The 16,542-nt window shown below is 42.1% G+C and overlaps 1 protein-coding gene across 7 annotated transcripts in view; it reads left to right on the top strand.

The window, feature by feature from the left end:
• The first annotated feature begins 483 nt into the window (after positions 1–483).
• Positions 484–16,542, top strand: part of LOC111966181 (dystroglycan 1) — a 25,031-nt gene continuing 8,972 nt past the window's right edge. Inside the window, exons 1-3 of one of the 7 annotated variants that reach the window (XM_023990618.2) lie at positions 484–595; positions 2,426–2,495; positions 6,105–6,693. In XM_023990618.2, coding sequence (XP_023846386.1) covers positions 6,325–6,693 — 369 coding nt within the window. In that variant the 5' untranslated portion in view covers positions 484–595; positions 2,426–2,495; positions 6,105–6,324. Of the gene's footprint in view, positions 740–906; positions 2,196–2,425; positions 2,500–6,104; positions 6,694–16,542 lie in introns of those variants that run through there. The other 6 variants (XM_070444352.1, XM_023990615.1, XM_023990616.1 and 3 more) reach the window with 6 other exon arrangements.

Raw genomic sequence — 16,542 nt, 5'->3', positions numbered from 1 at the left:
TGGACAGTCCTGCAGGAAGCATCCATGCTCCCTCGAAACTTGAGACATCTGTGGCATTGTGTTGTGACAAAACTGCACATTTTAGAGTGGCCTTTTATTGYCCCCAGCACAAGGTGCACCTATGTAATGATCATGCTGTTTAATCATCTTCTTGATATGCCACACCTGTCAGGTGGATGGATTATTTGGGCAAAGGAAAAATGCTCACTAACAGGGATGTAAACAAATGTGTGCACAAAATGTGAGAGAAATACGCTTCTTGTGTGTATGGAACATTTCTGGGATCTTTAACTTCAGCTCATGAAACATGGGACTAACGCTTCACATGTTGCGTTTATATTTTTGTTCAGTGTAGATGCATTTATGGCCCATTTTACCTGGGCCCTGTCAAAAACAAATGAGGGTGCGAATCTGAAAAGGGGAGGAGTCATCTACAGGCAGAACAATGATGGCCACAACCTGAAGATCCGAAAATGATGGGAGAGCAGAGCAGCAGTGGGGGAGGAGACTTGCACAGTGGTAACCTTTTCAGCTGACTATGCTACGATGTTTAAAAATACCTTGAAAACTAAGCAGGATAGCGGTGACTTTTCAGGTTTGACAAACTAATTTGTCTTTATTTCTTGTGACACCCAATACGTTTAAACGATGGATATGTAGGCTTTTGAGTTGGTTTTATTTWCATACAGATGAGAAAGTGAAAGGGAGAAAAGAGGAATGTCTTACCAAAAATAACAAGGTCAGTTTGGGGTTTCATCTTCTGCATCTCTCAATATTATAGGTAGCTATTTCACAAAATGAATCCGTTGTATCATTCAGCAGTGTCATATTTAACGTTATTTCCTAAATTATTAGTCTCTTCCATTACCATCCATTCTAAAGACTAACTTAGCTAGCACACTCCTCGATTAGACTGCATCTTCTCAGCGGAAGGTTAACAACAGTGGTCATACTTCGTTTCTCGTCAACATCTTCAAATAATGGATGGAAACGGGAGAAAATAGGCCACACGTTCGTATTTTGCATTGAATCGATTGTCTACATGGATTTCATAACTAACCTAGTTAGCTAACTACTTTGGGCAAGATAGGGTTTTAGTGTAGCTTGAGCCTACCTAGGTCGAGCACACGACTAGCTGGCTAAAAGCGCGAGCCGTTTTCTGCGTATAACAGGTGCATCTCTCGCTCGAGCACTGTTGTCTGCTTGGAATAATTTCCAAATCCTTTATTACACATCATTTATTACATATTTGCTACCAAAACAATCCGTTCATGTTCGGAAATGCATTTTCACTGATAAAAGGTTGCGTTGCGATTGACGTTTTGCAAGTGTTTAGCTAGCTAACGTTATAATGTTGAAGTCTAAAAAGGAAGCTAGCTAGTTAGCAATGTCTAGCTTGCGAWTTGTCCACGCGAATCGGGGSAAGCAGGGCCCACCTTTGTAATAACAGATTCTTTTTATTTTGGTGTATCTGGACTATTTCKAGAATTCAATGTTAAATAATTTATTCTACTAACATGACCTAATTTAGTAGCTATGTTAGCTGTTTGCCAGTTCTGTGAATATAGGGTTATTGCTAGCTTTATGAATATGAACTTATTTAAGYAACGTTAGCTACTTCTTTTTAGCGCGCATATTTTGCATACTGGGGGCCTTTATTTATTTGACCTAGACTCGTTTAGCTAGCTAGATATTTAATTTAGCTACATTGTCTCACCCTACAGCTAATCGTTTGGCTTTCAGACCTGGGATGTATTCATTACGGTAATTCTGTTGCCAAACGCTTCATAAACGGAAGYAAATGGAACGAAACGGGGAGGGACTTGCCCTAATTTGTCCAGTAGAATCTCTCGTTTTAGTTGAACGTTTTTCAACCGTTTGGATTCATGCTTACACCCCTGATCGGCTCAAGTAACTAGCTAAATCAGTTGAGTTCTCTCTAACTCTGTTTTATTGGCTATATTGTCTTACAATTTGAATCGCATGACACTGCTGCTTGGATTTTATTTTCACCCCTTTTAAGGTAGCTTACATACCCCCTATGTCAAGGTCAACATTGATAAGCCTACTTACTACTAGCTAGCTAAATTACTTGCGCTACTCTGCAACTTGCAGCTAGTTGTTCAATGGTTGGGGTCTGACTGGTTAACTTCTTAGAGAGGGATTTGGAACATCCAGTCATCTGAGATTGCAAGGTAAACTTGTCTAGTGGAAATATTTAATATTCAGATCATGTGTTATCCAATGGCTGCTTTGGTGGATCTGGGATATGTCAATTAAATTTGCTCTTAATGCCACTGCATTTGAGGCCCAATTATTTTTTATTGTTTTTAATTATTTCCCACTGTACAGGTCAAATAACAGGCAAATAATTGTAAAGGGGAAAGAAGCATAGAATTTAATGTAAACTCTTCTTCCTTAATAGGAACTGTATGGAGCAGACACGGTCTATATGGGGATGAACAGAGCTATACTATTCTGACTGCAAATATACAGTAGGTAGGAAATCATTGGCATGGTAATAACATTTGCTTTACCTCACACAAGACATTGAAGGCCTAACATAATTATTTGCGCAGCCCCAAGGCCTTATTCAAATGATTTAAAAAAAAATATTTGCGCAGCCCCAAGGCCTTATTCAAATGATTAAAAAAACAACAACTTGTTTTTAGTTTGAACCCTTTGTTTTATGTTATTGTATGAGTGGGGAGGATCTATATTCACAGTTTGGTTATGATTTAGGCGACTGACAAACCTTCTCAAGACTACAACTTTCCCTGATTGCAACTTTGCCAAACTTGAAATCTTCAAAGTATCAATTGTATAAAGCTTCCAGAGGACGTTCTTTCTTAGGCCTATATCATCAAGGCCTATTATTGGAGGATGTGTGTTACTCTATAGTGAAAGTGCCACATGTTGAATTTAAAGCACCTGCTGTTTAACAGATGGCCTAATTTTGGCTAACTGAGGCTTCCAACTAGGGCCTATGTCAATGATCTATGTTCTCAGGAATGGCTGTTGAATATAGGCTACGACTGAAAAGAGATGCACTTGTTTTAGGAGAACAGACAGACACAATAGACACATGAGTTAAAATCTACTCAAGTCTTTACAATTTGGTGTAACACGTCTGACTCCTTATGAAATTCACTGCTTTTGTGTTTGTTTTGATTGCATCATATTCCTCCTTGCTATTGCACTGTAGTTACGTATGGCGCGAACAGCAACACATAAAATACTTTTCTTGCTTGTTTAGGAAATGGGCTTTGAAATCAATCCTTGGTTTGAACACATGATTGAATCATGTTCAGGAAATGGGAACATGATAGAATCTAGGCCACAGTGACTAGAGCGCTCGCTTTGATGCATACTGTGGCACMAAGAGCTTTTTCCATGTAGAGCATTGCAAGGTGTATTTGCTAAACAAAATATAAACACATTTATGTAAAAATGACAGGCGTGTTTTACTTGCTTGTGCTCTTACATTTTAAGTAAAGGGAAGTGAATTGGATGATTGAGTCAAACAGTCCATAATGTAGGCCTAGGCCTGTTTTTTTTTTTATTTATTTGGAATTAAACAGCCTCTTCGAATGTAGGCCCTACCAGTTTGCCAGCTTGTCTCTTTCAAGGAGGCAGCTTTAGAAACCTATAGAAAGCATGACTCAACTGTGTTTCTATTCAGACTGCTCTGAGTCAGGGGCTCCTAGCAGAAGAGAGGAGAGAGCCTCATGCGGGGAGTGTATCGGGAGAGTGCAGACTAGAATCATCTCTGATGGTTTGATTGGGATCTGTAGCCTACTTCTGCATGTCTCAACATGGTTAAGGAGTAAGGCATCAGTGGGCCAAAAAAACAAGCCATCTACTGGTCAAACAAATGGTTAACAATCTTCTCAAGTTGAAAAGCAGATGACTGACAACTCAGTCTAATAGAGATTTAAGAACTTGCCAATTGCTTCAAATTATGCTTCATCAACAAATGGGAAATATGTATCCTTGCCTTGTAGCGGTACATTTTTGAGTAAGCCATGCATTTGAGATGGTGTTGTGTCTGCATCCAGCAAGGCAGATTAGATGCAGGACAGTGCCGATYGAAGGAACCCTGTGGATGGGGCTTAATTTAACTTTCCAGTTTACCCAGCTGGTGATCTAGTCATAACAATCCCATTCTATGGCAAAAACACTAGTGCTTGCTGCTGGCAATGGTCTACCTACCTCTGTAAAGATATCCATCTCTGGGCCTCCCGAGTGGTTCGATCCCAGGCTGTGTTGCAGCAATTGGCCCAGCGTCKTCCGGGTTAGGGGAGCGTTTGGCTGGCYGTGATGTCCTTGTCCCATCGCGATCTAGCGACTCCTYGTGGCGGGCCGGGCGCATGCACGCTGACTTYGGTCTCCAGCTGTATGGTGTCTCCTCCGACACATTGGTGTGACTGGCTTCCGGTTTAAGCGAGCAGTGTGACAAGAAGCAGTGCGGCTTGGCAGGGTCGTGTTTTGGAGGACGCATGGCTCTCGAGCTTCACCTCCCGAGTCCGTAAGGGAGTTGCAGCGATGGGACAAGATTGTATCTACCAATTGGATATCACAGAATTGGGGAGAAAAAGGGGTAAAATAAAAATAAGACATCCATTTATACCTACCTCTGTAAAGATATCCATCTCTACCTACCTCTGTAAAGATATCCATCTCTACTTACCTCTGTAAAGATATACATCCATCAAAAAGTGTAGAAGTAAGAGATGGTGCCCGACTGAGATTAAAGGTATGATATATTGAATGAATAAAAGCACGAAAACGTTACACTTTACATTCCATGCTCAAATGATCGGCTCTCATCTTTGACTGTAGACTGAATCACTATGAGTGAAGGCTCCCTTGGAAAGCACTTAACCCTAATTTTAGATGATTTGCTGCCTTTGCATCTAAGTTGAGGTTCTGCCATCGATCGCATCTGATAGCRAAAGCAATGTGATGACAGCGTTTGGCCTCTGAGCAGCGTTGGCCGGGCTGGCGGAGCAGAGTCAACAGACCAGGGATCTCTTAATTTCTTCACAGAAACTGAATGATGTTGACAGGTGTTTTAAAAGGGGGGAGAAAATGCTTAGATGCATTGTATCCTAATCCTCATCAGTTTCCTTTTATGAAGGGACAATGAATATTGGATCTAAGCTATATATATATATATGTCTGTGGTGCTGAACTTTCTCCTTTAATTAGCAACCAGGCAATAACAGCTGTCAGAGTTGTAAAAAGTAGGTCTACTTTTCCCCAATAGGCCAAGTAAATGGTCTTTTATATGCAAATGTTCCTCATAAAGATGGTCTGTTATAGTTCTGATGAGCTGACGTCACAGCCTAGCTTGCTTAGCATTAGGATTCTAGGCGATTGGCCGACCCTGGGCTGCCTGTCTTAGCACTACAGGRTTGGGGTTGGCACAGTCGAGGCTCTAATTCCCACCCCCAGGGCACCTAATTAAAACTTACAACCAAGACAAATGACCTTTGACTCTGTCTGCCATCTCACGAGAACTGCTATTCTAAAAACTCCATGACATGCAAAGAGGAGATCAGTGGGAGTTCAACATACCCTCTTAGCAAATGATTATGGCACTTGAAATGTTTCGATTTTCTCAGTCAGTATCGTAATACTACTTTTTGCTTGGTCTTCTGTATTTTTTTTGCACTTGCTTGTACTTAATCTATTGTTTTAGATTCTGCTTGTTCATTTAGTCAGACCTCCCATTAGATTGCTAGTTCATCATTACTATGACAAAGGCAAAAACAAACTTGTACATATGTAAATATACTCGTAAATATGTTTTAGCTCTCAGTTTTGCCCCAGTCGTTTGTTTTGTTGTCATTGATACATTCCCCCACTTCATGGGCCATTGCATTGAAATATTGTTGGCAAAAGTTACTTTCTCACTCTCTAAAAAATKTGTAAAACCCAACCCTGAATATCTGCTGAGAATTTTCTTTGTTATTATACAGTTGAAAAAGGTCACGCTCGCACAAGCATGAGAGGTCTTTTGGAGGCAAATAATGCTTGATGAGTTTATTAATTTAAAAAAYGATCAGATTCTTACACRAGTTGATTCTCTTTCTTTGCAGTKGCTGACTAACATGGCTGACTAACTACCTGCCACGGACTCTTCATGGATAATAGAGGAAAACAACAAAGGAAACACAAAATAAAACCTCATTAATTATCAACAAAGACATTAAACATCCAGAAATAACAACCCACCATCGTTCCATCACTTTGAMTTCCAGTACATGTGGCCTGAAATAGTCCTAAGAGAGGAGGTGGGGAACACATAGGCCTACCACWATGCACTGTAAACAGAGAGGCTGGGACTGTGGAGGTGTAGGAAGAACCAGGCCTCCRGGCAGAACTATCCCCCTGGTGCTGGGTGTCCTGGTGGCTCTGGTCCAGGGCACTGTACCTGGGAGACCGGAAGTGGAGGGCCTGGGGGAGATGGTGTTGGTGGACCTGGAAGCCTCCATGCACTCSTCTGTCCTCTCCGACTTGAATGCTGCAGCCTCTGTCACAGAGGGACCTTCCATGGGTATCCCAGAATCCCTGGCTGTGGTCAAAGAGGTGGCCCCCGTAGGCATCCCAGACTCTTCAGCGGTGGTGGGCCAAGGGTTCCAGTTGAGGATTCCACCCAGGTTGACGAATGGCAGTTGTAATGTTCAGGTAAGCACTCATGAGTAGGATGTTACTACCAAATAGGATTACTAAGACGTTTCTATTAAATTACTAGAGGGGCTATTGTTATGTAGTAGGTAGTGTAGTGTTAGCACACAGGTAGGCAACACACTATCTAGGTAACACTTCCACACTTGATCCCAGGTGGCAGCAGCCGGGTCCAGGGGTTGCCAAGGTTTGATTAAAGGGATACTTCAGGATTTTGGCAATGAGGCCCTTTATCTATTTCGCCAGAGTCCGATGAACTTGTGGATAGCATTTTTATGTGCATGCGTGCAGTTTGAAGGAAGTTGCTACACGCTAACGCTAGTTAGCATTGGCTCGCGAAACTACCTCTAACTTCCTTCATACTGGACACAGAGACATAAAAATGGTATCCACGAGTTCATCTGACTCCGGGGAAGTAGATAAAGAACTGATAAATGGTTAAATAAAGGGAAAAAGGCCCTTCTTGAACATAGGATGAGACATTCGTACCAATTTACTAGAGAACCCTTAGATTCAAGTATAACTTTTGTATGACTGATGCCTTTAATGAGAGGTCTAATGCTTTAATATTTAATMATTTCTGCATATTCGTTATGTAAATAGGCCCTTTTAATTTTATCTGGCTTGCCGTTCCAAATAAAATTGAATATTTTTTGTTCATATAATTTAAATAGCAGGTCACTAGGTGTAGGCAAAACCATAAGCAAATAGGTAAACTGTGATATGACTAAAGAGTTAATCAGGGGGATTTTTCCACAAATAGACAGGTATTTTCCTTTCCATGGTAGCAAGATCTTATCTATTTTTGCTAACTTTCTATAAAAATTTATTGGAGTGAGATAATTTCTTTCTTTTGGGATTTGTATACCGAGTATGTCCCACATCTCCGTCAGACCATTTAATTGGTAAACTACATGGTAATGTAAAATTAGCATTTTTTTGTGATCCAATACGTAATATAGTACACTTATCATAATTTGGTTTTAATCCAGAGAGGATAGCAAAAGTATCTAGATCCTCTATGAGGCTGTGGAGAGACTCTAATTGTGGTTTTAAAAGAAAACATGAATCATCAGTGTACAATGACACCTTAGTTTTTAAGCCACGGATTTCTAATCCCTTAATATTATTGTTTGATCTAATCTTAACAGCTAACATTTCGATGGCAATAATAAATAGATATGCCGATAGTGGACAACCTTGTTTTACTCCTCTAGATAGTTTAAAACTTTCTGAGATGTAGCCATTATTTACTATTTTACACCTAGGGTTACTATACATAACTTTAACCCATTTTATAAGAGATTCCCCAATATTGAAATATTCTAGGCATTTATATATAAATTCCAGTCGTACTTTATCAAAAGCCTTTTCGAAATCAGCTATGAAAACCAGGCCTGATAGTCCCCGATATTTCATAGTATTCTATTGTTTCCAGTACTATTGTTTCCAGTTCCAGTATTCTATTGTTTCCAGTCTTATATTATCTCTAATGTATCATCCATGTTAAAAACCTGTCTGATTAGGATGAATAATATCTGACAATACTTTTTTAATTCTATGCGCCAAGCATTTTGCTAGGATTTTTGCATCACAACACTGAAGTGTAAGAGGTCTCCAATTTTTTWAATGGCCTGGATCTTTATATATACCACTTGGGTCCTGTTTCAGTAATAATGATATCAGACCTTCTTGTTGCGTGTCTGATAATCTACCATTTATATAAGATTGGTTAAAACATGCTAATAATGGTCCTTTGAGTATATCAAAAAAAGTTTTGTATACTTCCACTGGTATGCCATCCAGCCCTGGAGTTTTCCCATCCTTAAAAGCCCCAATTGCATCAAGCAGTTCCTCCTCTGTAATTTGGCCTTCACATGAGTCTTTCTGTACAGATGTTAATTTTACATTATTTTGGTCCATGCTATGTTGCTTTAATCTTGGCCAGCGTCGCAGTTGTAATGAGAACTTGTTCTACAACTGGCATCACGAGTTAAATAAAGGGGTTGAAAAAATACAAATAAAAGTAAAAATAGTCACACAGAGAATCGTCAGCTAAATAAAAAAAACCTGATGAACTCCTTACTGTGGGCAAAGCACATGTCAGCTAATGGATACAAAAAGACTCACTGACAAACTGACTTCAACAAGATTCACTTGGGAAACCAACTAATTTCTCAGAACACAAATAGAGCTAGCGTATCAGTGTCACTCAACCCAACATCTCTCATCTTGAGTTGGGCTCTGGGATGGTGCAATTGTTGAGAAAGTGAGCTTATGGTTGTGTGGGGGTAAGGGTTGAGTGTGTGTGGGTGTATGTGTGTATCCCCCACAACTGTTGCGAAGGAGAAAAGATGTTAGGGGGACAATAGAGGATGATCCACAGCTATATATAATACAAATCGAGGTGAGGGCGATGGAAATGCATTTGGCAATTGATCTACTTCAATTCGGTAAATGGCACTGAGTGCTCTGTTTTCAAAGGATGGATCCAGTCGGTTTCAGGGCTATGGGATACAGGGGGTCGAGGTGGTCTGCCGGGCATTGGGATGGACAACCCAACTCGGGATGAGGAGGCTTTTAGCGGGTGGAATAGTAGGGACCAATTGGAGGTTTACTTAGTAGCAATCAAATATCAATGGTACAGCTATATAGACACTCAATCATCATGTTACTTTTTAATGGTACGTTTAACAAACATATATTTTGATAAAAATAATTGAAAAAGTTGTGTCTCATTATGTGTAAGTGGTGAAAATAACGTATAGCCAGTTACAATTGTAATGGCGAGCAGATAAAAGAAAAGACTATCAGTATTTCCTGCGGCTAAAAAGAGAAGGAATATAATATCTATTGTTAACAGGAAACCATTCAACAGTTTAGATGAAGTTTTGTGGAAAAGAACTGGGGGGCAAAATATATTTCTCCCATGGGCAAAGAAAATTCAAAAAGGGGTGATGGTTTTAATTAACAATAATTTTGGATCCAAATTGCAAATTGTCCTAACAGATCCTCAAGGTAGATGAGATTATTTTAAATATGTTATTGGACAATAAACAGTTTGGCTTATTAACCTATCCGGTCCGAACTAATGATGATCCAAGCTTCTTTGAAAAATTATATAAGGCATTGATCAACTCTACAAGCAACACTAGACTCTATTTATTATGGTGGGAGATTTTAATACGGTCTTAAATACCTCTATGGACCGAAACGAATCCTACAACAACACCAAATCTCTCAGTTTGCAAATGATATAGTCTATCGTAGTCACGTAATGATATATTGGATGTTCAAAACATGTTCTGGATAGTGTATACTAAATAGCCCTCTCCTTTTTTATTTAAGGCTCAGAACACCAGTGAGTGGAGACAGCAACTTGGTTTTGTTCTCTGCGCCCCAGCACGTTGCCTGTTCACCGGCCCAAGCACTAACTCTGCCCCCAGTACTGACGGCATTCCAGCCCGCGTCCTCAGAGCATGGCGCAGACCAGCTGGAGCTGGCCTGTGGTTTACGGACGATAATTATTTCAACGTTCCTGAGATCTCCCAGTCTGCTGTCCCTCATGCTTAAAGTGGCCACGCATTGATTACCTGTTACCCCAAGAAGCGCTAAGGTAACTGAGACTAAAACCGACTACCCTACATCATCGTCATCATAAAGTGCCTTTTGAGCAGAACTAGTGTAAGGACCATATCACCTCACCTCTAAACCGGTGCCCACTAAGACCCACTTCATTTGTATACTGCCCAAAGGTCCACCAGACGCAATGCAATCCGCACACCTGCACACTGCCCTAACCCATCTGGACAAGAAGTGATACCCATGTGAAATGCTGTTCATCGATTCAGCTCAGCATTAACACCATAGTACCCTCCAACCTCCGTTCATCAATGCAAAGCTCGAGACCCTGGGTCAGACACCTGCCTGTGCAAACTGGGGTTCTCCTGGACTTCCTGACGGGCCGCCCCAGGTGGGAGGGGGTAGGTAACAACATCTCCACCCGCTGATCTCAACACTGGGGCCCCACAAGGTGGCGTTCTGAGCCCTCTCCTGTACTTCCCTGTTCACCCACGTACTGCGTGGCATGCACGCCTCCAACTCAATCATGAAGTATTGCGATGACACTAAGTGGTAGGACTTGATTAACCAACGAACGGACGAGACGGCCTACAGGGAGGTAGGTGAGGGCCCTACGAGTGTGGCTCGTCAGGAAAATAACTCACACTCAACGTCAAAGGAGATGATGTGGACTTTCCAGGAAACAGCTAGAGGGAGCACCCCCCTATCCACATCGACGGGACAGTAGTGGAGAAAAGGTGGAAAGTTTTAAGTTCCTCGGCGACACATCACGGACAAACTGAATTAGACCACCCACACAGACAAGCGTTGCTGAAGAAGGCGCAGACAGGCGCCTCTTCCAACCATCAGGAGGCTGAAGAATTTGGCGTTGTCACCAAAAGCACTCACAAACTTCTACAGATGGCACAATTCGAGAGCATCCTGTCGGGCTGTATTCAACCGCCTGGTAACGGCACTGCTCCGCCCACCAACCGTAAGGCTTCCGAGGGTAGTGAGTCTGCAAAGAACGGCATCACCGGAGGGCAAACTTACCTGCCCCAACAGGACACCTACACCCGATGTCACAGGAAGGTCATAAAGATCATAAGGACAACAACCACCGCAGCCGACTGCTGTTCACCGCGCTATCATCCATGAAGCGAGGTCAGTAGCAGGTGCATCAAGCAGGGACGCCGAGAGATGAAATAACAGCTTCTATCCTCAAGAGCCATCAGACTGTTAAAGACCATAACATTTAGGCGGCCGGGCCAACCATAACTGATCAACTCCAAGCCACTTTAAAAATGGGAATTGATGGAAATTATGTAAGAATGTACCTAGCCACTTTAAACAATGCCATTAATATAATGGTTTACATACCTACATTACCATCTCATATGTATATACTGTACTCTATAATCATCTACTGCATTCTTGCCATCTGTTCATGTAATGACATTAAGACTAGGCCATTTAAACTATGCCACTTTATGTTTACATACCACTACAGTACTCATCTCATATGTATATACGCGTACTCATACCATCTAAAATGCATTTGCCATGCCGTTCTGGTACCACCACTCAATTCATATATATCTTTATGTACATATTCTTTATCCTTTACAACTTGTGTGTGTGTAATAAGGTAGTAGTTGTGATAGTTGGATTTAAGATTACTATAGATGGTTAATTACTGCATTGCGGGAACTAGAAGCACAAGCATTTCGCTACAACGTCGCATCAACATCTGCTAACCATAGTGTTGTGACTACTAAAATTTGATTGATTGACGCGGTGGACGCCCCCAGCCTCTCCGCGCACTGAGTTGCAAGTGAAATAATTAGAACCGCTCTTCATGCGGACCTGGGTAGCTCTATCCTGGGCCCCATCCAAGACCAATCCATGAGGCTTTCCCCTCAGCGGGATGCAAGAGCAGCAGCATGGTTAGAGGGGTGTGAGAAAGGGGGGGTGAAAAGAGCTGCAGACTCAGTCATGATCACACTCCGTGCACAGGCATTGCAATGATTGAAGACGTCTCAGATATGGACAACGTATGACACAAGCCACCAGTTGTCCTGGAAGGCAATAAATAAATTGATTTGACTTTATCTGATCCCCTTTCCTCTCTCTGTTTGTCCTTTTTTCCATCTTGTACCATGCACACCTCTCACCAGATTTACTCTAAAATCCGCCCCCTTCTATCTCTCTCCAGACACGTTCACTCCTCATCCCCCCTTTTTCATCCTCTCTCCAGACACTCCTAATCGCCCCCTCTTCTCAATCCTCATCTCAGACCACTCTAATACCGCCCCCCCCCTTCTCATCTTCTCAGACACTCCTAATCCCCCTCTTTTCTCATTCTCTCTCAGACTCCTAATCCCCTTGCTTGCTCATCTCTCTCGCAGACAAACTAATTCCCCCTCTTCTCATCCTCATCTCCAGACACTACCTAATTCCCCCTCTTTCTCATCCTCACTCCTCCAGACCTACTAGATTTCCCCCCTCTTCTCATTCCGTCTCCAGACACTCCTAATTTCATTCTCATCCTCTCTCAAGCACACTTCTAATCCCCCCTCTTCTCATCCTCTCTCAAGACACTCCTAATTCCCCCTCGTGCTCATCCTCTCTGCCAGACCCTAATTTCCGCCCCTCTTCTCATCCTCTGCTCTAGACACTCCTAATTTCCCCCATCTTCTCCATCCTCTCTCCAGACAAACTCTAATCCGCCCCTCACCATCCTCTTCTCCAGACACTCCTAATCCCCGCCCCCTCTTCTCATCCTATCTCCAGACACTCCTAATCCCCCCCCTCCTCTTCTCATCCTGTCTCCAAGGGGTCCTGGAACCTACTAGCTGATTTCATGGATGAACCTGACCAAAACTCCAGATCGATCAGCCAGCTGCATGACTTAAACATGGACCGCAGGAACTGAGACCACAGTGGAAATTAATAACAGTGTTTCTGTTGTTCAGTACTCTCAGGAGTCCAAAAAGCTAGGCACTTTAATTTATTCCAAAGACACTTGTTTTATTACATGTCTTTCATAAAAACACTTACCTATATTGTTCTGAAATATTTATATTCAGAAATGTGTATAATACACTGACTACTTGGGGGTAGAGTTCCATAGATACTTGTTTTCATGTCTGTCCTCCGGCAAGAACTTCGATTGTGTTTACTTTCAGAAGCAAGAATAAAGTTTATTTGTGTGGCTGGAAAAAGTATCGTTGGCATTTCTTCAGGTGTTCAATGCATTCCTATTTGAACATAAGTGCTGAGATGTACAGAAGAGCATTGTGCCACAGGAGCTATTCTAACTGTGCGGTGTAGTTCAATCTAAAATGAACTGCACACAGACCCTCCCCAGAATCAGGTTAAAACTCTACTGGCTCACAAAGAACTGAAGTCTGTGCGTCCATCAAAGAATCCTCATTCCTTCGCAGCCATAAGATGCCGAATGCTTTCCCTGACTCTCCGCTCAACGAGAGTGAAAAGATTCCAGGTACGACCAGGTTTATTGAGGATGGACACTCTGTAATGAGAGGTAAGAGTGTATGTCAGATATAGTGTCTATTCGGTAATAATATAAAACCCCATACCAATATTCCAGAAAGCTTGATAAAAATGGCATTTCTCAGAGGTTCAGTTCATGTATGCAGAACAAGGGAAATTAAGAAACAGAAAAAGTGAAATTGATTCCAAATTTCTATTATCAAACATACCTGGCTAAGGGCGCATGAGAGGTTCTCATGTTGGGGAAAGCTGCATCTCCCAGGAAAACATGAAGGAGTTGGAGTTGTTGGTACCTGGCAGGTACAGCTTGCCGGTGGTAAAATCGAGGGTCTTTTTACGGCAGATTACGACCCAAGTACTCAACTCTTGTAACACTCCACAATCGGCTCTCCCGGCCCGATTGGCCCTAACTCCAACCATAGCTCTCCCGCCGTATGCCCCACATCCACATAGCTCTCTCGAGCCGTATGCCCCTACATCCACCATTGTGACCGTAGAGGGCATCTTCTCCGTCTCCGGATCTCAGCCTAATTATACAGTGCATTCGAAAAAATGTTACAAGAACCTTCCCTTTAAACATTCTTTTTTTTTATTTTTTTATTATCTACCACAGAATACCACACATAACGACAAAGCGAAAACTGGTTTAAGCACATTTAAAAATAAAAGTGTTACGTTTATTTACATAAGTGTCTTTTAATTAACCTTTTTATAACTAGGCAATCAGTTAAGAACAAATTCCTTATTTCAATGAAAGCCTTATCGAGTGAACAGTGAGTTAAATTGCCTTGTTCAGGGGCAGATAATTCTTTGTTATTTTTTCTTGTATTTATTTGTTGTTTTGTGTTTTTTTTGTGTATTCTCTTCTCTGTCTAACCTTTCAGTTTACTTGTCTCCATGCCTAACCACTATGATCTACCTGCCGCCCCAGGGTATTCAGACGCGCTATGAATCGAAATTGAGCTCAGGTGCATACCTGTTTCCATTGATCAATCCTTGAAATGTTTCTTACAACTTGGTCAACCTGTGGTCAATCATATTGATTGACATGATTTGGAATAGGCACACACACCTGTCATGATTCAAGGTCCCACGCATAGCATGTCCAGAGCAAAACAAAACAAGGTCGAATGATTTGTCCGTACGAGCTCCGAGACAAGATTGTGTTGGAGCACAGATCTTGGAAGTGTACCAAAAAATGTCAACGCATTGGAAGGTCCCCAAGAACACAGTGGACTCCATTCTTAATGGAAGAAGTTTGGAAACGCACCAAGACTCGAATCCTTGAGCTGGCCGCCCAGCAAACTGAGCAATCGGAGAAGAGGCTTGGGTCAGGAAGGTGACAAGAACCGTTGGGTCACTGACAGGGCTTCCAGAGTTCCTCTAGAGATGGGAGAGACTTTCAGAGGACAACCATCTCTGCAGCACTCCAACCAAATCAAGGCCCTTTATGGTAAGAGTGGCAGAATCCGGAAGCCACTCTCAGTAAACAAAGGTACTTGACAGCCCGCTTGGGAGTTGGCCAAACCGACACCTAAAGACTCTCGGACCATGAAGAACAGAAGATTCTCAGGTCTGATGAAAACCAAGAGTTGAACTCCTTTGGCCTAAATTGCAAGCTTCACGTAATGGAGAAACCAGGCACCGCTCAATCCACTAAGCCATTATATCCTTCGGTGAAGCTGGGGTGAAATCATGCTATGGGATGTGTTTCAGTGGCAGGGACTGGAAGACTAGTCAGGATGAGGGACAGGATGAACAGAGCAAAGTAACAGAGAGATCCTTGAATGAAGTCCTGAGCGCTCTGGAGCAGGTTTCAGACTGGGAATGGTTCACCTTCCAACAGTGAACAACGACCCTAAGCAACACAGCAAGATCAACGCACGGATAGGCTTCGGGACAAGTCTTGAATGTCCTTTGGAGTGGCCCAAGCCAGAGCCCGAGCCGCGCAAATCGAACATCTATGGAGAGACCAGAAATAGCTGGCAGCAAAACGCTCCCCATGCCAACTGACGAGCTTGAGGATCTGCAGAGAAGAAATGTGAGAACTCCCCAAACCAGGTGTGCAAAGTGTAGCGTCATACCAGAAGACTCAAGGCTGTATCCTGCCAAAGGTGCTTCAAGAAAGTACCTGGATAAAGGGCTGAATAATATGTAAATGAAATATTTTACGTTTTTTTTTATAACTTTAGAAAAGCTATGAAGGCCCTGGTTTTTTGCTTGTCATTATGGGTGTGTCAATAGATTAAGGGATTTTTTTTAATATCCATTTTAGAGAAAGGCTGTAACCGTAACAAAATGTGGAAAAATGAAGGAGTCTGAATACTTTCCCGCGAACTGGCAATGTTGTGTTGCTAGTACAGCACATCTAGTAGATCCCAGAAATTCTCACAAATTAAATTCGGCGCAGTCAAAGTTGTCTCTCTGGAAAAAACTACATTCATTTCCCGCGCATTGTCTTCCTTGTTTGGGTTGTGTCGTTCCATCCTTGTTTGGCGCAGTAGATGGCTATAACACAGCTCATCTTCTCTACCGTCCCGGGTAATAATCCCTTTTTAATTTTTTTCAAGGGAACGTCTTTTTGAGGGAGCATGCGAGCCACATCGTTCGGTTTATCTAGCGATTATGCTCGAACTGAGCATGCTGACGCCTAGCGTTGCGATCCATTTTCGGAATATTCAGAGGTGGAAACTTTCGCGTGGGAATTAACGGGAAATATATGCAAATTTATATAATACGCATTTAAATGTACGATTTTTTTTGCATTGGATA

The sequence above is a fragment of the Salvelinus sp. IW2-2015 genome, linkage group LG7 (assembly GCF_002910315.2).
Source record: "Salvelinus sp. IW2-2015 linkage group LG7, ASM291031v2, whole genome shotgun sequence".
Classification (NCBI taxonomy): Eukaryota; Metazoa; Chordata; class Actinopteri; order Salmoniformes; family Salmonidae; genus Salvelinus; species Salvelinus sp. IW2-2015.
This window is presented reverse-complemented; position numbering and strand designations above follow the sequence as displayed.